This window comes from Hyaena hyaena, unplaced genomic scaffold (genome assembly GCF_003009895.1).
Source record: "Hyaena hyaena isolate Hyena2069 unplaced genomic scaffold, ASM300989v1 scaffold_16, whole genome shotgun sequence".
Lineage (NCBI taxonomy): Eukaryota > Metazoa > Chordata > Mammalia > Carnivora > Hyaenidae > Hyaena > Hyaena hyaena.
The window spans coordinates 5,948,787-5,975,648 of record NW_024080650.1 but is presented as its reverse complement, the minus strand read 5'-3'; the positions used below and the strand labels follow the sequence as shown (position 1 = coordinate 5,975,648).

Sequence of the window (26,862 nt, the reverse complement as noted above, 5' to 3'; positions counted from 1 at the left end):
CACACACACATTAGGATGGCTACAGTAAACTAGTCAGATGGCAGTAAGTGTTGACACAGACACACAGTGTTGACAAGGACTGGAACCCTCCTCCATGGTCGGTGGGAAAGTAAAGTGACACAGCGCTTTGGAAGACAGTCTGGCAGTTCCTCCAAAAGTTAAATATAGAGTTACTATGTGACTCAGCCATTCTACTCTTTGCATACACCCAAGAAAAAGAAAAACATACCTATACAAAAACTTCTATGTGAATGTTATAGGAGCATTATTCGGAATAACCAAAAAATGGAAACAATCCAAAAGTCTATCAGTAGATGAATGGATATACAATATGTGGTATATCCATACAACGGGAAAGTTTTCAAGAAAAAGCAGTAAAGTACTGATACCTGCTACAGCACAGATAAACCCTGAAAGCATGATGCTAAGTGAAAGAAGTTGGTCACAAAAGACCATCTATTATAAGAATCCATTTATATAAAATGTGCTATAGAGACAAATGCAGAGACAGAGAGTAGATCGTGAGGATAGGCTGGGGATAGGGAGCAGGGGATATTGGGAGGTATCAGTCTTCTTTCTGAGGTTAGGAAAAGGTTTTGAAATTGACCTAATTACGCAATGTCTGCCCTTCATACCTTTTGGTTACAGTCCTATCATCACACTCAGCCAGATTCCATAACAGCCCTGAACTTGTATCAGACAACTTCATCTCTCCAAAAACATTTTCTTTGTTAGAAAGGCCTATAGCCACAGATAGAAACATTCCATACTTAGAGGAGCCAAAGATAAAGGGCAATAAAACCACATTCCCCAAAACTGTGAGTTTACTTTTAAGTGTAAAAGAACTATAACTAGTGGGATCAAATCTTTCTCATTCTTTAGGAGCATAACTTTTACTAATTTTAACTCTAGATGATATCAAATTTATCTTTTAAAATATAACCAAAAAGGATTATGAGGTGTGACATTTCTCCTTAAAGAAACATTCCAACTCACTTTTTTTTTTTAAGTTTTGAGATAGCTGTCATTCATTGCTATCTTCTAAGTTTGAATAAGAAGTATTATAGAAAAAACCCCACATAAAACTCACATGCAATCTTCAATAAAGAACCTCCAGGGGACAACACTGATTTTTAAATCAAGGATATAAAGAGTTCTCAGAATCACTCAAATATTAAAGATGATTTTGAAATCTGACTTGTCTCCAAGGGAATGCAACCCAAAATATTAATTTAAAAGCTCTCACTGCACAAAAAGAGATTGTTTTCTATATTCACAGAGTTTTAGACTTGGGTCTTTTTTTTGTGGCTAGTGGTCACTGGTAAATATGATGATACAGCAGAAGCTGAAGACTCAGCATGAGGAACTACAGTATTATACGCACTACTTCAAGGGAAGCCCACCAGCTTCAGCAAAGTAGCTGACATTAGCTCCCAGGGGAGGTAATCGAAGATGGCTCCGGCTGTCACCAGAAGGGAGCATTTGGATTCCAGTTGCATGGAATGAGGGACTCTTCCTTCTGAGACAGGCGTGGGCAAAGGGCGTCTGGAGATTCAGTATTCCCCACTCCCTGCAGCCATTTCTGAAGGGACTCTTCTCACCAGAAACACAAAATTGGGGTATTGATGAGTTCCTGGTGCCAAAAGCATTCTTCCATGTTCCCTGCCTCCATATCTGCTTAGAAGCAAACTAATCTGTCAGACAATGAGCTGATCCAAAGTAAGAAATGCCAGGGGAAAAGGCCAATAAACCGAAGTCTAATTCTCCAAAGCAGGCAGCCTTCAGTGTAACGTATACATACTTAAAAACTAAAAGAAAGTGTGTAGAAGTTGGACAGGGCCACAGTGTAAGCCTTGGCTTGGGGCTGACACTGAGCCAGCTAGTCTTGAAGGAATGCTGGTTCTGGGCCTGTGGGGGCTGCAGATGCAGCAGAGGCTGTCTGTCAGTCATCGCTAGGGAGCCCCGGGCATCCATGGGACCTGTGTAGTTCCACAAGGCTCTGAACTCAGAAGGTTTCTGTGTTTGGTTTAATGCGCTGCAGCTGCTCTCTGGAAATTCTTAATAATTTGTGAACAAGGAGGCCCTCATTTTCATTTTGCACTAGGCCCCCCACAAACTTTGTAGCTGGTCCTGCCTGGTATTTTTTGGTACAGAAAATAAATTCATTCCAAGCCTCCAGCTCTGTGTGGTAGACAAGGGCATAGGCTAAAGCCAGTGACAACTGAAGGGATCCAAGGCTTTTCTGTGGCCTTTGTAGGACCTCAGAAGGCAAGGGAGGAAGAGAAGAAGGGCCTTCAGCTGGGTGGCTAGACAGGTGCCATAAGAATCAGAGGATGGGGTCATAAGGAAGGACAACCTATTTGAACACACCCAAGATGGCATCAACTGTTCAACACTCCATTATTTCCTTTACCAACAAGAAAGCAAAATGGCTGACTCTAAGATGTCATGGATTTCAAGACACAACTTCTAAAAAAGTGTGCCTTTTTGAATCATAAAACATCCTACTATTTTGATATCATCCAATTTTCTCTGAAAGCCTGCTGACTTGAGAAATTAATAGCTCTATTTTGTTTAATTAGGAATTACAGAAATGGATCCCATTTTTACACCTTTAAAAATGAGTCTGTTATAAACTACTGCTCACTTTCTTACTAAAAATCACACTTACTGAGCCCAATGGCATGACTTCCCAAAACATCAGCCTGCAGAGCAGACCGGGATCCTGAGACAGGCTCCCAAAATGTTTTGTTAATGTTGACAGATTCAGAAATTGTATACATTTGCTCTGCCTGCCGATATTCTATATAAAACAGCAACTGTTTGTTACCATAAAGCCTAAAAAGGGACTAAATGCCTCTTTACAGAAACCCAGCCCTCAGCCAAGCCAACAAGGAAGCTTTAAAAAGACCCTGCAGGTGGGTGGGAGAATGAAAGGGGAAACACAGTGAAAGCCAGAGTGCCGACGATGCCCTCGCTCTGTGGAGATGCACCCCGTGTGGCCAGCCCTGTATCTACCAGCTCTGATGACCCCATCACGGAGGAGCAGAGAAACACATATCTGAGAACGATTTCTTCCCTTTGCCCTCTGGGTGACAATTTTTGCCTCCAGGATAAGTGCAGGAAAATGGCAAGGGTTGAGGGGTGGTGACACACGACTGAACACTACTGTCAATGCCTCTTCAAGTTGGGCTGTCCCGCTGCCAAAAATGATACGATTTTTCTAGCCCTTCTGGGGGCACTTCGGCTCGTGGTCACATCATCTCAGACACATCAGCCCAGAATTCAGGCTACAGGAACACTGTCCTTGTTTGTGAACACAGTTTAAAATAAACAATGATGCATAAAAACCAGGCACAGATCATATCCAGGGCAGTATCCAGAAACAATTCCCCTTCCTAAGTACTAGGTGTCAGGCAGCTGAGGCAAAAGGCGAAAACTTTAGTGTCACTGGGCCCTAGAGAAGTTTCTGATGAGGGAGCCCTGCCAGGGCTGAGGTGTCTGGTGTGAACCACGAGGGTGGTGGATGCCTCTCCGGACTCTGTAAAGGCTCAATATGGACGTCGCTCTTATTTACTTTTCTGGCCTCAGTTGTGTGATTGATCATAAGGTCTTAAGCTTTTCTTAAGCCTCGCTTTGCACAGAAATTTGTAGTTCATGAAGTACGTTCACACAGGCTCCCATTCATCCTGACCAAGCCGCTACAACCAGCCTGGCGGGGTAGGTGTTGCCGTCTTCATTTTATCGAGAAGAATATCGAGGCCCAGAGCCTCACACACCTGCCAGGGCAATGTGGCTAGCATGCCCAGGAGCTGGGGCTCAAAGCCGGACTTTGGACTTGAGCTTTAACCCCCACGCCGCACCTGTCCCCTGCAGCCTCACCGCCTCAGCCTGCCACTGAGGGTCCATCCATTAGTTTATTTGCACAGTCTCCTGGTTATGAACATTTTGCATTTAAGTGACAAAACGGCTTGAAAAAACTCTGGAATGTGTATTTAGCAGTTTTCTTTTGGACTACATAGATTTTACTTCCTTTTATCATTGATCTAGAATGTACTAGTTTAAGGTGTACAATTTTAATTTCTTCCAAAGCACACAGTAGGGTAAAATATAATGTTCTTCCCAGCTACATGTATACTAGGTGATTCAGAGAATAGGACCGTCACTCAGGGGTGTAGGTAACATGGCAGAGAACTGTCTGGTAAGCAGGAAGAGGTGTGAGTGTGCACTTTGAACCCACAACTGCTGAAAATTTTATCTTGACTGGCTGTTTTTGTGTGATAAAAGTGAGGTATTCAACCAGGGAGAGCAAAGACTTCCTGACAGTAGTATTACGGATGGGATGGTTCCTCGCTGGATTAATTTTGAGGCCCCAGAACAGATGGACAGATGCACTGAGGGAAAAAAACCCAAAAACCAAACAGACAAAAAACCAGCCACACAGTGTTTTTCACCTACAGAATTTAAATTCATATTCTCATTTAACCTTTTGGCATTTCAGTGGAATTAACATTTCCTATTTCACTCCATGGTTCACAGATTTTAAAGAGTGCCAGTTAAGTAAACTAGAACAATACACATAGTATTATTTTTTTGACAACTGCTATTTACAAGGCACGCAAAAGGATCAAAACAGGAGATGCTTTCTGCCTAGGTGTGTTAAATTCAAATCGACACCTATGACTTCATCACATACTAAATCAACTTCATTCCTCTCTTGGTCCTAAGCAAAATACATACAGTTAATATTCATATTTCCAGGCAATCTCCAAATGATCAGGGGTCATTATCTGTCCTAGCTATAACAACCTCCACTCTGGAACTTAAAAGTGACAGAATTAAACTCTAGAGTATGTATGATTAACTGCTTAACTTATGGTTCAATTTTTAAAAAATTTTTTTGACAATCTGCTTAGTAAACTGGGTAGATGAAGAATGTATACTTGCAAGCAGAATCTATCTAGGGATTTCATTTGTTTCTGTCCCATCCCTCCCTCAAACCCAGTGTAATTAGAGTGGACCCTAATTAAAAAATGACACAGTTTCATTATAGCAATAGTATGGAGTTCAGAAACACGGTAACAACAGTTTAAATCACATTACTCACCCGCATGATCCATTATACTCAAATTTTCCCTGATTCAATTGCATTGCTAAATCTGTCAAGAGACAAAAATAATTTAGCATCTCATCTCCCCAAAGATCACGATGGGTGATTTTAAACAATGGAAATCAGATACTGATCCTAGGCCGAAATGTCCTTTTTAACATGGCAAGGTACTTCTGGGTCTATTTAGAGCACACAACTCTCTTCCATGTTGAAATCATCTTGTGTTTAAGTTAAACATAAAACCTTATGTGTTTTCATAAAGATCATGGTAATGATAATGAAATATATAAAATGGTAATTTTATAATTGCTTTAAAAATTGGATTCAATATGAGTCAGATTTAAGATACTAGATTCAATATATATGGAGTATATATACATATTCAAAATATTGGATTCAATATATGAGTCAGTTCAATGACTGTTGAGAGTACCAATGTCCAGTTTGATATAGTTGGTGAGAACGTGCCTCATGATCACAGAGGAAAGGTATGCGGGAGATGTCCAGTAGGGTCACAGGAATGCAAAATTTGATTAAAAACAGTAAAACACAAACTTGATAGCATCATGTAAAAATTGGTGACTTGTTCCTACTTTTAGATTTAAGGGGAATCCTTCCAGTGAGGCCTATGCTGGCAGGGCATGGCTTATGATTTTTCTCTTCCAAGTAGATACAATCTTTTCTTTTTTCATTAGAAAAAAAAAGTAATAAGCTGATGGACATTTTTTTTTTCTTTTTCAACATGTTGTGGTTAATCCTATAGTTACAAAATAAAACCTAAGCTGACCTAGTAAATAAACTGGTTTAGGATCTAGGATCATTTAACCCATATAATGGACTGACTCACTGACAACTGGATATACAACTTGACCTCCTCCCACCCTCTCCCCACTTCTTTTAAGTAAAATCAGCTGTACCCTTTTGTGTCTACTATAAGCACTATGGGATTGTACTGGCAGCTGGTCATAGTTTAGCATAGCAAGGATTGATGGGGATGCTATACAGACATTTAACTCCATTTAGCCTCAACCGAAGAGAGGGAATACAGTCAGCCCACATTTATGGCAAAGGGATGAAAGTCAAAATCAGTCCAGATAATGGGGAATAAGGAGGACAGAAATTCTCAAAGTATGGGGGTGCCTGGGTGGCCCAGTCTGTTGAGCATCAGACTCTTGATTTTGGCTCAGGTAATGATCTGATGGTTTGTGAGATTAAGCCCCCTGTCAGGCTCTGTACTGACAGCATGGAGCCTGTTTGGGATTCTCTCTCTCTCCTTCTTTCTTTCTGCCCCTCCACCATTCACACTTACACTCACATGTGCTCTCTCTCAAACATTTAAAAAAAAAAAAAAAGTTCTCAAAGTATGGTAGATGGACTAGAAAAGGAAAATATCCCCAAATCAAGAAACACGGAAAGCATCCCTTCATATAGCAAAGGACTGAACAAGAAAAGGTTTTTATTTTGGTTTGTTTTACCGATTTTTAGGACCATGCTATGGAATTAGCCACAGCACATGAATAGGTTTTGTGGCATATTTCTTATGTCTTTCAGGTAGATAACTAGAGCTCAGTGTTTCTCTACCTCTAAGCTTAAAATTGTGATCCTAGGCTCTTAAGTAAACTCCAAAATTTTAAAAAAAATTGTTTATGCATTTAAAAAATTGACTCCTTCTGGGAAGAGAGAAGATAATATATTGGAAACCTGCCTTTGGGTACACTTTGGAGGAATAAATTATAGATTAGTATCTCTAAGAATATATAAATCCTTACATACTGTTTTAATGGAGTCCTACTCTAGAATATTTTTCTGTACTTTTATGGTGAGGTGCCCCTGTGTTCCTATCTGCTGAATGTTAGCAGCGGGAAGGGTACTTTCCAAGGGAGAAATGAGTCACAGTTACTATACAGAGATACCCAAATTCTTCCCATTTAATTTGGCCTCTGGAAATGAAGATAAGTTTGATCCAAAAACTAGAAAAATTAGAGATATTTTGGAAAATGGGACAGACAAAAAATGTTTGGCAGATTGGTTGTAGTATTTATGAAGGGAAATTCAATTTAAATCCAAATATTTTGCCTTCTATCCTTTTTATGGCTCTATTTTGGGTTTTTCATATCTCAGCATTACATAAATCCAACATCACATTGTTTTGCCATATGTCTCCCTCCTTTAAAAAAATGCCCACAGCCAACTGATGGCCACTGTTGGCACCATCCTGTCAAAGTGTTCTCCTGGAATTCGAGGTCACTGGACATCAGTTCCTACCTGGGGTCTGATAGTTCAGCGAAACCATCTGGCAGCCAGCGTTCCAGAAAATCTGAGGCATGTAATTACTGGAATCGACCCGGCCTCCCTTGGGGTAAATGCGGCTCATTTGCCGTTTGTTATAACTGTGTAACTTATTAAGGAGAATGGAAAAAAAAAAAAAAAAAAAAAAAAAGAGTATTCCAGAAGCAATAAATAAACAAGACCTAAAACAACAAGGGTCTAGGCCAATGACGACAAACATGTAGGTAACAGCAAATTTCACATTTTAAGTGATGCTTAAGAGAAAAACCATAAAAACAATTCACATTTGGACAGATTTTCACAGTTGTGGTGGTCTTTCCCACATATTCTTTTATTAGCTCTACAATGATCTATTAGCCATTTATCTGTTTTAGAGACTCCCGCCAAACCCAAAGCGCACCAGCCGTTCATTCTATTCACTACATAAGGATACTTCACAAATTCAATCGCGTGTGTCTTCAAGTAGCCTAGACCGACGGACTCATTAAAAGAAGACATGTTATAATGAATATTGCGCTCTGTAAAGAAAAATAAAGATGCACTCAGTGATGCTCCCATCCAATCTGATGGAAAGACAAGCAATAAATGTAATTACATCCCAAATCACGAGGCTTTGGAAGCAGATGTTCCATTATCGTATCTGCGGCTCCTACTTTCATTAACATCCTGTGGATAGAGACAGCTGACTTAAATAGTGATGGATTAAATTTGGTGCCATTAAACAAATTATGTGTATATGTCCTACACAGCCACCACTGAAATATGTATATTGGATGGCAACGGTGGCTTCTCCAGCCCCAAAATGATTATGAAAGTTTAAAAATATACATTTTTGGAGTCAGGTTTTGATTAAAAGAGGTCTTATGAAAATACATCTAAAGCAAGAAGCATTACTAAGCTTTACTTATACTAACAAATACACAGTGTCTCAGGGCCACCCTGTGGGTGATGTAGGAAATGACAAGGCAATGCCACTGCATGCCAAACACATGGCTGCATGCATGGTCTGTGACACAGCAATAGGTAGAACAGCCCCTATACCCAGAAGAGACAATTGTGACAAGCCACATCACAGCTCATCAGCATAATAAAAGCAGACAACAAAAGCAACAGAATTTAACCTTTGGGGTTACCTTCAGCCACATGGAAACCTTGAAACTTAACGGGCTGTGCATAGTTGATCATCGTAGACAAATACGGATGGATATTAGTGGTCGCACCTACATATTTGTAAGATGCCATCCACGCCTGTTCATCTTCTACAGTAACCAGGCCCTGCAAGCACAAGGAAAGGGATACGCAGGTTGGGGACTTCAGTGGAACAGACACATGCTACAGACATCTTCAATGAAGAAGATTTGCACACACAAATTGAAAGATAAAGACCTTTTCTTCCTCAGTTTTGCTAAAGGATCATTATAAAAGTTCATGTCCATGGGTACCTGGCTGGCTCAGTCAGTAGAGCATGTTACTCTTGATCTCAGGTTTGTGAGTTTGAGCCCCATGTTGGGGTGAAGCCACTTAAAAAAACTACTGTAGTCTCTAATAATATAATAATATAAAAGGAGATAATAATAAAATATAAGGCTTATCTTACATTTTTTTAAGATTTCCAAACGACTTTAAAATACTCAAGAAAGTATATGGAGGACACAACAATCTATGAGATGTATATGGCTGGTATTATGATTTCTAATTTCACAAATTGTGACACAAAGTGGAAAAACAACTTCAGCGTGTATCAGAGTCCCCTGACTGGCTTGTTAAGACATAAATTCCGGACCTTGTCCTCAGAGTTCCCAATGAAGTGTGTGTGGCGTGAGGCCCAAGTATTTCCATTTTTAACAAACTCTTAAGTGCTAATGATGTGGCTGGTGTGGGGACCACACTTTGCTTAACACCGGTCTGGTATCTAAGCCATATCCTTAAGTAGTTTATGGTATTTTTTTTAAAGAGCTTATTCTGAAAAGAATCTGATAACTGCTACATAGGACATGTCAACACTGCATCATTTTACATAGAAGAAAAAGAAAAATTATTTTGGTGTTTTTCTTGGTAAATCAGAATAAACCACAAAAAATAATACAACTGATCAACATTTTGTTGAGAACTTCGAAAACCTAAAATTCCTGCATAGACTGATACAGGAGGATGAACCGAACCACTCAGTTACATGAACCCATTCATTAGTCAAATGCTCAGAATTTCTTACCTGATGACTTAATAATCTGAGCCTTCTAAATCATCAAACTGATTTCACCAATGAAAACCTGAGATACATAACCAAATAACGTTACTTGTTTTTATTTTTAGTCATTTCTTTATATGTCTCGTCAACCCACATAAGGGCAGAGGCCATGTCTGATTTCTTTCTTGGGTGTTAATGATACTACATAATAGCAGGACCGCGTGTTGGGCACTGGGCTGAATGCCTGCATGGACAACTTCATCACTGCTGGTAATCATGTGGAGTAAAAATTAGAGTCCCACCCAATGACCATGTGAAAAGAATAGGGCCTTGAGGATTAAAATAATTTGGTTACAGCTACTTAGCTAATACACAGCAGGGACCAAACATCAACCTCTGCTTTGCTGACCCCAATACTTTATGAAATTCTAAAAGAGAATTTCATGAATGTCATGGGAGGACTGAGATTGGACTTATCCATAACTAGTCCAAATTTACTATGTAGACAGTAAGAAGATAGAATCTCACTCCAAATAAGATAGGGCCTCACAGACAGCCAGACATGATGTTCTGAAGCTCTGAAGTATGGGTATTAAATTATAGGGCAAATTTTTGTCTTTGCCATTAGTCTCATTACTTTAATAAACCATGTGCATTTACTCAATAAAACCACTGTGATCTCTTTTGTGATCCTCTTCAGGAGGACAAAAGAAACTAAAAATGTAACTTTACTTTCTTTATAATAAAGTCAATATCTAATAGCATCAAATAAAAGTCTAAAAATGTATGTAGTGTGAAATTAACTAATGATCTTTTAAAATGCCAGTGTAGTCAGAATCAAGGTCACCTTGCTAGTATGCTATCAAATAGATCTGATAGCATAGATCTGATGACCTCTTAGGTCATTTTTATTTTCAGATTCAATGTGTTGATGATTATGTACTCCTATTATAGGAATTAAATCTCTAATGTCAACTAAGTGCCTGACTGCACTAAACACTTATTTTTAGGAAAATCATCTTATTCTCCTGCCTGGTTTTGTGATTTTATCAGGATTTAATCACTGCACCACTGTAAATAACTTTTTTTTTTTTTTGAAAACTCTTATAATTAGATGCATTAAGCATGTAAATATTATACTCATCAATAGTAAGCCTGATATTCCATGGGGTAGGGGGAGAGATAGAGTTAACAATATTTAGTACAAACTGTTCCATATTTGAGGGTCACATGGTATTTATAGTAAACAAACTGCACTGCAGGAGGAAATTATTTCCTCACCTTTTTGTTGATTTCATGTTCAAGGTCATCTGAGGCCTAAATTAGAAAAAGACAAAAATTTGTTTACTTCTCTAAAGGGCAAAATTCCAAATGTACTAGCCATACATATGCAAATTATTTAAATAGATATATGTAAGCTTGTTATTCTATTTGTTAAGAAAAACAAAAGTTAATGAGGCCATAAAGCCTTAGGCAAAAGCAAGTACTGGAAAGATACAACAGCCTGTCTTACATATCAGAAAGGCAAATCTTAACGCTATCTCTCTCCTTTGTTGATAGTCTTTGCCTATTTAGATGTTTCCTTACAGTAGTTTAATTAGTTATTTAGTCATGGGTTTGGGAAATAATTGACATGGCCAACTCTTCTGATAGGTAAAGGGCAGGCAAGCATGAATAGATACTCTGTGGCAATTCAACACTCATGTCTGGATACTGGTAAAGGCTTTATGTGGTAAGGTAGTGTCAACGTTAAGAGTTGAGAGTTGGTAAGCATCCAATAGTCTCAAAGTAGTCAAAATACTATCAGACAAGGGCGGGTGTGATGAAAGTGTTTCTTTTGCTTTGCTTTTCAAACACTCTCTCATTTTCCTACTACCAAATGCATTCACCTATGCATTCTTCATCCACTGTCTTCAATGATTTAAGTATCCCTGCTCCCATCAAAGACCACAACCTCACATCACCACCATACCATTCCACTCTCACGTCCTCAGGAAGCTAATAGGCAGTTATCTTCTCTCTCTGGCAAGACTAATCTCTCCTCCATGACGCCTTGTGCAATAGTTTGCAAACCCAGTTCAGATTCATTCATTCTAAAAAGAACACTTCCTTGGCTTCTTGAATTGCCTTTAGCCACCACCAGCCTATTTCTTGCTTCCCTTTACAGCAAAACTTCTCAAAAGTATAGTCTCTACTTGGGATGTCTGGCTGGCTCAGTTGGTAGAGACCTCAGGGTCATGAGTTCAAACCTCATCTTGGGTGTAGAGATAACATAAAAAAAAGAAAAAAGTATAGTCTCCACTTATTCATATCCATCTGCTTCAGTGTCCCCCACCTCTCTACTGAAACTTTTTTCAAGGTTGGCAATGATCTCTATGCTACCAGTCCAATGGACACTCTTGAGTCTTCTACTCAGTTAATCAACAGTGGCCAAAATCCAACCACTTTGCCGGGGACTAGGAGGTTCCGGGAGGAATGAGATGTTGATCAAAGAGAACAAATGTCCAGTTACAAGAGCAGTAAATTCTGGGGATCTAGTATACAGCACGGTGTCTATCGTTAAGAACACTGCATCATACACTTGAAAGTTGCTAAGAGAGCAGTGTTAAATGTTCCCACCACACACACACGCGCGTAATTATGTGAGGCAATGAATATGTTCACTAACCTTATTGCAATTATCACTTCATAACATATACAAGAATGAAATTATCATATGTCCACCTTCAACTTACACAATGTTATGTCAATTACATTTCGAATAAGCTGGAGAAAAGAAAACCCACCTCTCTTCACTTCTCTTATCCCTGTACTCTTGGTTTCCTTGGTCTCAGTGACTTCCCTCCTACTTCTCATACCATACCTTGTTCTTTTCGGACCTACATTTTCTACCTCTTCCCATGATCATCATCTCCTGAACTCCTAGTTTGTATCTCTAGCCTGACCTTTCCTCTAGTTTTAAATACAGATGCTGCTGCTGCTGACAACAATGGTGAAGACGAAAAGGGTGATAATTTAGCAGCAATAATGAATGCTTTTATGGGAATGACCAAATGCAAGGCCCCATTGTAAGCTCTTTACATACCCTGAGCCCATATTCTATTCACAAAAGACCAATAAAATAGGTGTTATTATCTTAATTTTGCAGTTGAGGAAATTGAGGCACTGAGAGCTTAAGTAACTTCCCGGAGGCTACACAGTCAGGAAATGAAAGGAGTATCAGGTGTCAATGCTACATGTACCTACATGCCTGCTGCCCCTAGACTATCTCACAGGCCTCAAAGATCCTGTCCCGCTTGAAACACTGAGTTCCTTCTCTTCCAGGCTCCCTCACCCTGTCCCCCCAGCTCCTGAAACTCAGACTCTGAGAGTCCTCTTGCTTCCTCTTTCCCCTCATTTGCCCACATTCAATCCATCAGCAAGTCGAATCATCTTTGCTTCCTCAACAGATCTTGAATCCACTCAGTCCTGTTTCTACTGTTCAGTTTAACCCTCAGCGGTCTGGCCGAGTACAAAACCCTGGCCTAACTGCTCTTCCTGCATCCACTCTTGCTTCTTTCTCATCTCCATATGGTTCCTACAGTGGACTTTAAAAACTATCAGGCTGCAGTGCTCCCTTCTTTAAACATGTTCAAAGGCTTCAAATTTCACTTAAATTAACTTTATAGTTTCTCACAGCAGCTTCCCAAATCCTGCATCATGTAGTTCCTACCTTCCTGTACAATCTCATCTTGTTTCACTCTGCCCTTCACTCAGCCTATTCCGTTCAGTGCCTCTGTTGCTCACACCTGGGGCCCTTCCTCTACTCTCTGCGTGGCTGAATCCTTTGCCTTTGGGGTTCTGGCTTCCTTATTCCCTTGCCCTCGTTAGTCTCCAATTTAGCACTTACTTTTAGTTTTCAGAATAGCACCTATCACAATTGCAGTTATAGAATTTATGGTTTATTTGTTTGTTGCCTGTTTCTTATTCCCTCCCAGTAAACTCTCATCAGACTGTAAACTCAATGAGAGCAGAAATGAAGCATGTTTTGGCCTTTTTGGGTTATTATGGCCTAGACTATGCCTATTATACACTAGGTACATAATAACTATTTTTCTTGGCTGAATGGTTGGGTGGATAGAAATACTTCTATACTTATTCTACATTAGGTGGGAGATGAGATACCTAACTGGTAGGATGGATTTACTAATGAGGCCTTGCTTGGGATGACTGGGGTCATTTTTCTGATGACTTCAACAGGTTAACCTTTGCCACCAGGATGTTGTCTCCCTATACAGTTATAATAATGTGATAAATGATTTACTCAAAGGATACTGAGCAAATAGGCTGTGATCAACACTGGGAGCAGCTAATAAGCAATTCAAATGTCCTTTCTAACTTAAAATTGTTCATGTCACACATGAACATATGGACTCTGGTCACCCAACTCAGAAGGGGAATTATAGAATATTTTCTTGTGGTTGTTCCATTTTTAAAATGTCCTAACTGCCACAACTAACAGCTGCTACCTCTTCTTGAGAGTCATGACAAAAAGGGACACCAAGACCCTGACCTTCTTGACACTATTTGCAACGGCCTCTTTGTGACCCAAGTCATCCGCAGAAAGTTCACTTCCAAATTTGTATTCAGGGTGGGCTTCCTCCTCTTGGTCAGCTGTGTAAAAGGCAATAAGAATGAAAAAGAAAATCAGTGAAGCCAAATTACCACCCACCAGTCAGATCATCTGCATAATCTTGAGTAGAGCACAAACCCTTTTAGAGGGAAAGGAAACTACCTGAAAATGGGAACATTTAAACATGCAATTCTTTCAAATAAAGCTCTTACTAACTCTTACCTACTCAAGGCCAAGGAGCACATCTTGTCAGCTGTTATTTCTCTTGCGCCTAGCATGATGTGTGACATGTGCGATGCTTAATATATTTTTTTCTTAACTGCCTGATTATTTCCACCCCAGTATACTAACCCTAAAAATTAAGGCCTCAAGCACTCAAGATTTATCTGTGACTTACACAGGGTGTTCTGATCTTCCATGGGAAGACACAAGAAATGGAAAATATATTTGATAATTTAAAAAATAGACTAAATGTCCACTTATAGGTTATGATCACAGTGACTTGTGGCCAGGAGTGGTATGACATAAAAAAGAAAGAACTTGGAGGGACTCTACTATACCTGTAAACCACTTGTCAAACCTGGCTTAGATTTAAGAGACTCTAAAATCATTCCTTGGGCTCATGCTAACAGGGAGGCTGGAAGTGGGTGTTAAATAAAGCTGATGGTGGGGCACCTGGGTGGTTCAGTCGGTTAAGAGTCCAACATCGCTCAGGTCATAATCTCTTGGTTCGTGGGTTCGAGCCCCGTGTCGGGCTCTGTGCTGACTGCCAGCTCAGAGCCTGGAGCCTGCTTCAGATTCTGTCTCTCTCTCTCTCTCTCTCTCTCTGACCCTCCCCTGCTCATACTGTTTCTCTCTCTCTCAGAAATAAATAAAACATTAAAAAAATCTTTTTTAAATAAAGCTGATGCCCCAGGAGCATGGCTCAGGCTGTGAAGGGAGGCAAAGAGCACTCAGTCCACCAGTCCAGAGAATGACAAACTCTGATATCCTCTCAAGGCTGTTGGTGGAAAAAGAATCACCCATTGGAAAATGAGCCACGTGTTGGTAGGAGATTTGGATTCCCATGATCGCCATTCTGCAAAAAGATTGCACGTAAGGAATCTGCCTAAAAACTAGCCAGAATCAGGACCCATAGGCCTCAGGGCGAGGCCAACACAAATCCCCACTGTCACAACAAAGGGCACGAGGGACTGCTACTGGACAAAAACAGTGAAATAATTTCTGAGAATGGACTCCCAGGAATGGGAAGCAGACCCATAACAAATGGAGACTTTTTTCTTTTTAGAGCATGTTTAAAACATGCAAAGAACTCTAGGACAAAAGAAAATCTATTTCATCATCAGTTGTAAGATGCATTTTTTCACATATTAATATTTCTGATGTTATAATGTATTGTTTTCAGTTGTAACATGATATTTTACAATTAGTTGGAAGAATCTTTCTTAGTCATAGGTAAAATAATGGTGTCTCTCAACTGATGATACCTTAAATTTGGAATTTCTTTTTGCAAAGTGTTATTTCAGACATGGAAAAAAGTGAGGTAAGAGAGACAGTTTCCTGTTTTGAAACTGGTATTCTGATGAGTGGATACTGTGGAGGCAAATGATTAAAAAAAGAAAAAAGTAGGTCATAGAGGCCTTGGGGCAGGAAAAAAAAAAGCCTTTAAGAAGTGGGAATAGGTCTTTAAAAAATCTAGTCTTTAAAAAAAAGTGTCTACTTTATAGATGAGGAAACAGATTCAGAGGTATGATTTATAAGCAAGGTCACAGAGTAAGATATGGGCCTAGATTTCTCTGATTCTTAGTCAATGCTCTTAACAGGACACTGAGTTTCCATGACCACTGAATTTCCATGACTTACAGTCTGTAACCAAGACTTTGAAACGTCCCACCGTTCAATTTCCAGTTCATATATCTCTTAGTCTAATCTGACCAGCCAGATGTAAACTACTTGAAGTCAAGAAATGTGGCCCATACAAGGAGTAGAGACTTGACTTTAAAAGAGCTGTGTGAATGAATGGCACCATCCCCTGGAGTTTGCAAGAATGCAGAGGCATAGCCACAACCACATCCAGTTCTGGCATTCCTCACGGCTTGTTTTACAGTCCTGGAAGCACAGGTCCTTTCTGAATCTAAATCTAGCCTAACGACTGGGCACATGCTTTCACTAAGAGCCTTTTCTATTTTTTACAGCCTCTAGGCAGGGCTACCTTTTTGAACTATGCTTGGCTTCCTCTTGCCTGCTGTGTTGAAGTATTTAAATTAGAGTCTGGTCATTCACGTATAGTAGGATCATACTATGACACCAGCATAATTACAGCCAACTGGTTGACTGGAATTAAGCCAGGTATCACTGAGGGAACCTATCATATATATAACTGGTATATCAGAAAGTTCTATGTCCTTAAAGAGAAATTCAAGTGGATGATTTTCTCTTCTCAGTCAATTTTCTACATGTATGCTATCCCCCACATGTTCCAATATTATTTGTTAACATTTAATCAAAACCTCAACTATTTTTTGGAATAACATGGGAGCCCCTAGAGCCAAATATTTTGTAGCATATGCATAAAAAGTGGGAGGTACCCTTATGGATGATAAGTGGAATCAAAAGGACCCTCATTTTGGATTATTTCCTATGCTCAGGAAATTGCACATCTTTGACTTTCATCAGTTACATTTTTTTCTTTAAAACAATTTAACAGCAACTTTGCATCTTGGTGTTCTTTCCATATTCCTGTATATTAGAAGGGCAGTATTCTAAGGTACAAAAGGTCTTGAACCTAGAGTCAGGCAGTCCTAGGATTGAACTGTAATGCCATTGCTCACCAGCTGTGGGGTCATGTGTGGAATAGGTAACCTAAACTTCAGCTTCCTTATCTGAAAAAGGAGTGTAATGATACCAATTTCATTGGGCCATAGAAGAAGTAGATAAGGTGGGGATGTAAACTGCTTCATTCACAGTTGGTACAACAACGGTAGCTGCTATTCATATTATTATTATTTTCCTTGTTGATTTATTCTATTATTCTGCAGTCTGTTTTACTGGATTGTGCTATCCAGTAATGTCTTACGTGTTTTTACTACCATCTATAAAACTTAACCTAAGTTAAAGAACTGATTTTACATAATATTCATCTTTTCAAGTTTTAGAAGTATTTTACTGACCTTTTGAAATAGTATTCCTTTCAATATTTTATTCTTTTTTTTTTTTTTAAATTTTTTTTAATGTTTTATTTATTTCTAGGAGAGAGAGAGAGACAGCGTGAGCAGGGGAGGGTCAGAGAGAGAGGGAGTCACAGACTGAAACAGGCTCCAGGCTCTGAGCTGGCAGTCAGCACAGAGCCCGACGTGGGGCTCGAACCCACGAACCGCGAGATCATGACCCGAGCGAAAGTCGGACGCTTAACCGACTAAGCCACCCAGGCGCCCCTCAATATTTTATTCTTAAATCTTGTTTAGGTTTATTATTTGAAAAAAAAAAAGTGAAAGAATAGGCACTGTGGTTGATAGTATTTTCCAAAAACAGCTGCAGAATATCTGCTCTTCTATAAGGTGATCTTGCCACTCACCCATCCCCTCGAACTTGGGTGGGCCTTAATCTTGTTTTGATGAATAAGATATACAGGAAATGATGATGTGCCAGTTCTGGCATAGTTCTTATGTTTAGCAGCTTTTGCTTTCTGCTTCTCTGAATGTCTGTCTCAGGATGCTCCATCTAGAATTGGCCATCGGGGCGCCTGGGTGGCTCAGTTGGTTAGGCATCCGACTTCGGGTCAGGTCATGATCTCACAGTGAGTTAGAGCCCCGTGTCGGGCTCTGTGCTGACAGCTCAGGGCTTGGAGCCTGCTTTGGATTCTGTTTCTCCCTCTCTGCCTCTTCCCCGCTCATGCTCTGTCTCTGTCTCTCTCTCAAAAATAAACATTTTAAAAATTAAAAGACTTGACAACCATATTTTGAGAAACCAAACCATGTGGAAAGGCCACATGGGGGTGCTCTGGCCGGTAGACCCTGCTAAGCTCCTCACCACAGCTGCCAGCCACACGAGTGGGCCATTGTGGACAACTGGCCCAACTGAACCTTCAGAAGACTCTAGTCCCAGATGTCATCTGCCTGCAAATGGATGAGAAACTTGAGGGAGAAGCACCAACTGGAGCCCAGATGCCCCCAAGAACTAAAGTAACAAAGTGTTATTTTAAACCTCTAGATTTTGGGGTGGTTTGTTACACAGTAATAGATAATTGTAGCAGTCATTGATTAAATAATTCCAGATACCTCTGCCCTCCTAGACACTTCCTGCCATATACAACATATGAAAAGCAAGTCATTATGATGTTCTCCGGGAGTGGAGTTGAACCCATGGTCTAGACATGTAACTATTCCACAGTAAGCCATTTTTATTACCGAGATTAGTTAATTCTCACAGCTTTCAGGTTTTCACTTGTAATATCAAGCTTTCCTGAAATCTACTCTCATTATTTCAGATGTTTATAGAGTAAATGAAGAGAGTTTCTGCATGTGTCTCAATTATTTAGCCCCAAACCACTACATAAATCCAAGGCAGTGTCCAATCAACAGACACACGATATAAGGCCAAGTCATTTCGCTAATCCATTTTCATACCACCTAATGAACACATACTTTTCTAAAAACATTCCAAACCTTTCAAAAGACCCATTTAAAACCGAGCATTATGGTTATATGGTTCTATAATACGGTTTTATGGCTATATGGCCCTAGTAGCAAATATTCATCTATTTGAAGCAAGGCTGCCTTTGCTAAAATTATCTACTGCTATTCATAATTCTGGTGAGCTGGTTATTTGAAGGAATTTGAACTTGAAATTTTAATATTGGTTTTGAATTTCCAGTTCATTTCGTGTGTGCATACAAACCAATCATTTACCTGAGGGTCTCTACCCATGTTCCTTTCCTTTTAACTTGCCTCATACTATCATCATTAACAACACTGAAGTTTATGATTTTGTTTATAGGAAGGGATTGCCAACTGTTCTTTTTATTCCAACCCCTTGCCTTCCACAGCAAGGATTCTCTGGCTGTGAATTTCTACTGAGCAGCTGAAGGCACAACAGGAAGGGAGATGACTCAGCCATGAAATTCTAGTGCCCAGGTAAACTGGAAGGAACACTGGGAAAATTACCAAAAATTATCAAAAGATTAAAGCTTAGTGCACAAATATCTCCTTGACCATTAGAAATTAAACCCTCACATTATCTAAGAGGGTCTACGGAGACAAATTCTTTGTTTTTTGTTATTTTAAGAAGTATTTTTGGGGCGCCTGGGTGGCTCAGTCGGTTAAGCATTTGACTCAATTTCAGCTCAGGTCATGATTTCCCAGTTGGTGGGTTCAAGCCCTGCATCGGGCTCTGTGCTGATGCTGTGGAGCCTCCCGGCAATTCTCTCTCCCTCTCTCTGTACCTCCCCTGCTTGTGCTCTCTCTATCTCTCTCAAAATAAAGAAATAAACTTAAAAAAAAAGTATTTCTATGTGGGGCACCTGGTTGGTTCAGTTGAAGGAGCATGAGACTCTTAATCTTGGGGTCATGAATTTAAGGCCCAAATTGGGTGGAGAGCTTAAAAATAAATAAACTTTTTTTAAAAAACTATTTTTGTGACACTTAAATTAAAAGAAAACCAACTTACCACTCTCTATTTCCTCTTCATTATCATCCTCTAAGATGCTAACTGGGGCAGCAGATTCTCCAGCTTCCATCATGCTCTTCAAAGCTTCGAGCTGTTCTGTCATTAAAAACAAGGGAATGAGATGGTGACAGGTGCTCCATCACTAGCAAAGCCTGAGCCTGAAGATAGACACTGAGAAGGAAATGTATTATCTAGGCTTCCATTGGCTACATCCCTAAGACTGTAGCAGACCGCTGCTTGGATGTCTCAAGAGGCTTACAACAACCCATACTGTCTACACGGGGTGAAAAACTAATGGAGCATGGGTGAAATGCCCCAGGTCCTGGTTGTAAGTTTGAGAGGAAGGCTCAGTCACTGAGAAGGATGTTAAGGCTTAGTAACAAAGGTGCATTGTTTGGATGTGATATTGAAACGGTGGAAAAGAGATATGTACGCGAGACTGACAAAACTTCAGGAAAAAACATCTGCAAGTGACAGACCTGAGACAATTATCCTCATCTATAAAAAGCTCTGATAAGTCAGTAAAGATAGAGGAAGTAATTTTAAAAATGGGAAACATGTAAAAGCATATCATAAATAATGATCTATAAAGAAACTAGTTACCAAAAACATAAATATCAAAAAACTCAAGCCTCATTTTCCTTCTCCCAGTCAGGCACATATACATACAAGGTGGCCAACAGCCAGCAGTGAGAATGTACCTGGGAAGGAGGCATCCTCCTACATTATAGTGAGAATGTGAATTGGTACAATTTTTCTAAAAGACAGTATCAAGGTACATCACAATATAAAATGTGTGTCTGCTTTGGCCAACCAACTCTCATTGCACCAATGGATTCCAAGGAGAAGCTGCACAAATGAATAAAATGAGCAGTGACACGTGTCTGTCATTTCTACAGTAATGAACATCCATCAGCTTGGGATTGGTTACATGGTACCTTATCCCACCCACATAATAAATTCTGCATAGGGTTTCATACATTAGAATTATAGTTAGTAAGTAGTAACTTTAGCATGAACCTAAGTACACTTAATTGATTCAATTAAACATAATAAAAATCAGTATATTTAACATGATCCCCACTTGTATCAAAAATATGTGTATGTCTAAACATATACATGTGTCTATAGTACATGTGCCTACATGTAAAATATATAATTTAGTTCTATTTTATTGTTGCCTTATGTTTTTCTTTGTTGTTTTCAGTCTCCTATGGTATTATTGCTTTTGTAATAAATGATCATTACTGTAATTTAAAATTTAGAATATCTAGGGAAAAAACACAATACAATCATACCATCAGTTAATGCTTCACTGAATTAAGAGATTGGCTGAAAGAAAATATTTTACAATATTTCCAGGGAAAATATCTATATAAAATCATTTCTGTCCCTACATTCATATACACATATACATTCACACATTCACTCAGGATTCCTAGATATTTAAACCTCACACAGGCCAATTGCAAAGGGTATGTTTTTAAGAAGACTTTACAGCAGGGGCACTTGGGTGGCTCAGTTGGTTAAGCATTTGACTTGCTCAGGTTATGGTCTCACAGTTTTTGAGTTCAAGCTCCGCGTTGGCCTCTGTGCTGACAGCTCAGAGCCTGGAGCCTGTTTCAGATTCTGTGTCTCCCCCTCTCTCTGCCCCTCCCCTGCTCATGCTCTGTCTCTTTTTCTCTCTTAAAAATAAATAAACACTAAAATAAAAAAAAAGAGGACTTTAGAGCATAAAAAATGATAAAATGCTAGTTCCTTCTATCTTGATAAATTCTAAAATGGCTCTTTCACTTTCTCCTCGTTTTGACTTGAGATAACACCAAATCCTGCATCCTATAACTGCATGAATATGCTTCGCCCACTGCACTAATGAGGTGATATGGAAACTACACTTACATGTACACGTGGCCACTTTGCTCTGAAAAGTACATGTAACACCTCTGTGCTCCCCTGGTCACCTAAATCAGTGCTTTAAAAATTTATTTCACTCTACAGCTAAAGAACTGCTCAAAACAGATATAAACAACACAACTGAACACGAATTTAGAACAATAATCATAAAATTAATTGCCGGGCTTGAAAAAAGCATGGAGGACAAAAGAGAAGCTATGGCTACAAACACCATGTTGCTTAAAAATAGTTATGGTGAATTTAAAAATGGGATAAATGAGATACATAATAAACTGGAGGCATCCAATGCACGGATTGTAGAGGCAGAAAGGAGAATAAGTGATTTAGAAGACACTATTCTAGAAAAAGAAGAAACTGAGAAAAAGAGAGATAAACTGATCCAGGAACATGAAAGAAGAGTATGAGAGCTCAGTGATACAATCAAACGGAACGATATCCATATCATAGGAATCCCAGTAAAGGAAGAGAGAGGGAAAGGTGCTGAAGGAGTCCTGGAACAAGTTATAGTAGAGAATTCCCCAACCTGGGGAGGGAAGTAGACGTTGAAATCCAAGAGGCACAGAGAACTCCCCTCAGACGTAACTTGAATCGATCATCTGCACGACATATCATAGTGAAACTGGCAAAATATAAGGACAAAGAGAGAATTCTGAAAGAAGTTAGGGAGAAAAGGGCCCTAACATACAAAGGGAAACCTATCAGAGTGGTGACAGACCTATCTACTGAAACTTGGCAGGACAGAAAGGAATGGCAAGAGATCTTCAATGTGATGAACAGAAAAAATATGCAGCCAAGAATCCTCTATCCAGCAAGCCTGTCATTCAGAATAGAAGCAGAGATCAAAGTCTTTTCAAATAAACAAAAATGGAAAGAATTTGTCACCACTAAACCAGCCCTACAAGAAATCCTGAGTGGGACTCTCTGAGGGAAATCTTGCAAGGAACACAAGATGTTAGAGACACACCACAAGCATGATTCCCACAAAGGACACAATGACTCTAAACACATATATTTCAAAAATAACACTGAATGTAAATGGACTAAATGCCCCAATCAAAAATATAGGGTAGCAGAATGGATAAAAAAAACAAAATCCATCTATTTGCTGTCTATAAGAAACTCATTTTAGACAGGAGGACACCCTCAGATTGAAAGTAAGGGGATGGAGAAATATCTATCATGCTACAGGAAGTAAAAAAAAAAAAAAAAAAAAAGCTGGAGTAGCTATACTTATATCAGACAAACTGGACTTTAAAGTAAAGACAGTAACAAGGGATTAGGAAGGGCATTATATAATAATTACAGGATCCATCCATCAGGAAGAGCTAACAATTATAAATGTCTCCCCACCAAATATGGGAGCACCTAAATACATAAAACAATTAATCACAAACAGAAACAGTTTTATTGATAAGAACGTGCTAATAGCAGAGAACTTTAATACTCCACTTACAGCAATGGACAGATCAACTAGACAGAAAATCAGTAAAGACACAATGGACTTAAATGATACACTGGACCAGATGGATTTGACAGATATATTTAGAACTATACATCCTGAGGCTATGAAATTCATATTCTTCTCAAGTTCACATGGCACATTCTCCAAGATAGATCACATACTGGGACATAAAGGAGCCCTCAATAAATATAAAAGAATGGATCGGGGCGCCTGGGTGGCTTAGTCGGTTAAGTGTCCGACTTTCGCTCAGGTCATGATCTCGCGGTTCGTGGGTTTGAGCCCCGCGTCAGGCTCTGTGCTGACTGCCAGCTCAGAGCCTGGAGCCTGTTTCAGTCTGTGACTCCCTCTCTCTCTGACCCTCCCCTGCTCACGCTGTCTCTCTCTCTCTCCTAGAAATAAAAAAAATTAAAAAAAAAAATATAAAAGAATGGAGATCATACCATGCAGACTTTCAGATCACAATGCTATGAAACTTGAGATCAATCACAGGAAGAAGTCTGGAAAACCCCCCAAAACATGGAGGCTAAACATGAATGGGCCAATCAGGCAATTAGAGAAGACATTAAAAAATATATGGAAACAAATGAAAATGAGAATACAACAATCCAAACTATATGGGATGCGGCGAAAGCAGTCCTAAGAGGAAAGTACATTGCACTCTGGGCCTGTTTCAAGAAATTAGAAAAAGCGCAAGTGCAAAATCTAACAGCTCGCCTAATGCAACTAGAGGGAGAGCAACAAGAGCACCCAAACCCAGTAGAAGAAGAGAAATAATAAAAATCAGGGCAGAAATCAACAATATAGAAACCAAAGAAACAGTTGAACAGATCAATGAAACCAAGAGTTGGTTTTTTTGAAAAAATAAACAAAATTGACAAACATCTAGCCAGGCTTCTTAAAAAGAAAAGAGAGAGCACTCAAATAGACAAATTCATGAATGAAAATGGACTGATTACAACCAACCCCTCAGAAACATGAGCAATTATCAGGGAATACTATGAAAAACTATATGCCAAGAAACTGGACAACTTAGAAGAAATGGACAAATTCCTAAACACACACTCACTACCAAAATTCACACTGGAAGAGATAGAAAACCTGAACAGACCCATAGCAAGTGAGGAAATCGAATCAGTTATCAAAAATCTCCCAACAAATAAGAGCCCTGGGCCAGATGGCTTCCCTGCAGAATTCTACCAGACCTTTAAAACAAAATTAATACCCATTCTTCTCAAGCTATTCCAAAACATAGAAATCAAAGGAAAACTCACAGACTCATTTTATGAAGCCAGCATCACTTTGATTCCCAAGCCAGACAGAGACCCAGCAAAAAAGGAGACCTACAGGCCAATCTCCTTGACGAATAAGATGCAAAAATCCTCAACAAGATACTTGCAAATCAAATTCAACAGCACATAACAAGAATTATCCACCAAGATCAAGTGGGATTAATTCCTGGGTTACAGGGATGGTTCAATATTTGCAAATCAATCAATGTGATACATCACATCAACAAAAGAGAAGATAAAACCCATATGATCCTGTCAATAGATGCAGAAAAAGCATTTGACAAAATACAGCATCTCTTCTTAATAAAGACCCTCGAGAAAGTTGGGATAGAAGGAACTTATTTAAACATCATAAAAGCCATCTATGAGAAGCCTTCAGCTAACATCATCCACAACGGGGAAAAACAGAGCTTTCCCCCTGAGATCAGGAACACGTCAGGGATGTCCACTCTCACCACTGTTGTTTAACATAGTGCTGGAAGTCCTAGCATCAGCCATCAGACAACAAAAGGAAATCAAAGGCATCAGAATTGGCAAAGAGGAAGTCAAACTTTCACTTTTAGCAGATGACATGATACTTTACATAGAAAACCCGACAGACTCCACCAGAAGCCTACTAGAACTGATCCAAGAATTCAGCCAAGTTGCAGGGTACAATATCAACGTACAGAAATCAGTTGCATTTTTATACACCAATAATGAAGCAACAGAAAGAGAAATCAAGAAACAGATCCCATTCACAATTGCAAAAAAACCATAAAGTACCCAGGAATAACCCTGACCAAAGATATAAGAGATCTGTATGATGAAAACTATAGTAAACTTATGAAGGAAATTGAAGAAGACACAAATAAATGGAAAAAGAGCCCATGCTCATGGGTTGGAAGAATAAATATTGTTAAAATGTCATTACTACCCAAAGCAATCTACACAGTCAATGCAATTCCAATCAATATTGCACCAGCATACTTCTCACAACTAGAACAAACTATCTTAAAATTTGTATGGAACCACAAAAGACCGGGGTCTTTTGTGTCAAAGTAATACTAAAGAATAAAACCAAAACCAGACTTTAGCCTCTACTACAAAGCTGTCATCATCAAGACAGTATGGTATTGGCACAAAAACAGACACATTGACCAATGGAATAGAATTGAGAACTCAGAATAGGGCCCAAAAGTATATAGCCAACTAATCTTTGACATAGCAGGAAAGAGTATCCAATGGAAAAAAGACAGCCTCTTTAACAGATGGTGCTGGGATAACTGGACAGCAACATGCAGAAGAATGAAACTAGATCATTTTCTCACACCATACACAAAAATAAACTCAAAATGGATAAAGGACCTGAATGTGAGACAGGAAACCATCAAAATCCTAGAGAAGAAAGCAGGAAACAACCTCCTTGACCTCTACCACAGTAATTTCTTACTTGACACATCCCCAAAAGCAAGGGAATCAAGAGCAAAATTGATCTATTGGGACCTCATCAAGATTAAAAGCTTATGCATGGCAAAGGAAACAAACTAAGGGGCAACTGACAGAATGGGAAAAGATAGTTGCAAATGACATATCAGATAAAGGGTTAACATCCAAAATCTATAAGGAACTCACCAAACTCCACACCCGAAAAACAAACAACCCAGTGAAGAAATGGGCAGAAGATAGGAACAGACACTTCTCCAAAGAGGATATCCAGATGATCAACAGATACATGTTTTCTCACATCATACATGTGTGAGATGCTCAGTATCCCTCCTCATCAGGGGAATACAAATCAAATCCACACTGAGATACCACCTCACGCCAATCAGAGTGGCTAAAATGAGCAAATCAGAGGAATCTAGATGCTGGTGAGCATGTGGAGAAACGGGCACCCTCCTACACCGTTGGTGGGAATGTAAACTGGTGCAGCCCCTCTGGAAAACAGTGTGGAGGTTCCTCAAAAAATTAACAATAGAACTCCCCTATGAACCAGCAATAGCACTGCTAGGAATTTACCCAAGGGATACAGGAGTGCTGATGCACAGGGGCACATGCACCTCAGTGTTCATAGTGTACTCTCAACAAGAGCCAAAACATGGAAATAGCCTAAGTGTCCATCAAAGGACGAATGGATCAAGAAGATGTGGTTTATCTATATGATGGAATACTACATGGCAATGAGAAAGAATGAAATCTGGCCATGTGTAGCAACATGGATAGAAATTGAGGGTGTTATGCTGAGCGAAATAAGTCAGGAAGAGGACAGCTACCATATGTTTGCATGTATAGGAGGATTAGGAGGAACTTAATGGAGGACCGTGGGGGTGAAGAAGAGGGGAAATGGGGGGG

The 26,862-nt window shown here is 39.4% G+C and overlaps 1 protein-coding gene across 4 annotated transcripts in view; it reads right to left on the bottom strand.

Annotated features, from left to right (window-relative positions):
- The window catches only part of PLCB4 (phospholipase C beta 4), a 164,895-nt gene that overhangs the window by 53,861 nt on the left and 84,172 nt on the right, over window positions 1-26,862 (bottom strand). For 2 of the 4 annotated variants that reach the window (XM_039224818.1, XM_039224831.1), the window contains exons 16-22: window positions 19,864-19,959; window positions 14,140-14,240; window positions 10,869-10,904; window positions 8,533-8,674; window positions 7,833-7,917; window positions 7,376-7,500; window positions 5,108-5,159 (exon numbers count right to left, since the gene is read on the bottom strand). In XM_039224818.1, the coding sequence (XP_039080749.1) occupies window positions 5,108-5,159; window positions 7,376-7,500; window positions 7,833-7,917; window positions 8,533-8,674; window positions 10,869-10,904; window positions 14,140-14,240; window positions 19,864-19,959 (637 nt within the window). The remainder of the gene's footprint in view (window positions 1-5,107; window positions 5,160-7,375; window positions 7,501-7,832; window positions 7,918-8,532; window positions 8,675-10,868; window positions 10,905-14,139; window positions 14,241-19,863; window positions 19,960-26,862) is intronic. The other 2 variants (XM_039224824.1, XM_039224839.1) reach the window with 1 other exon arrangement.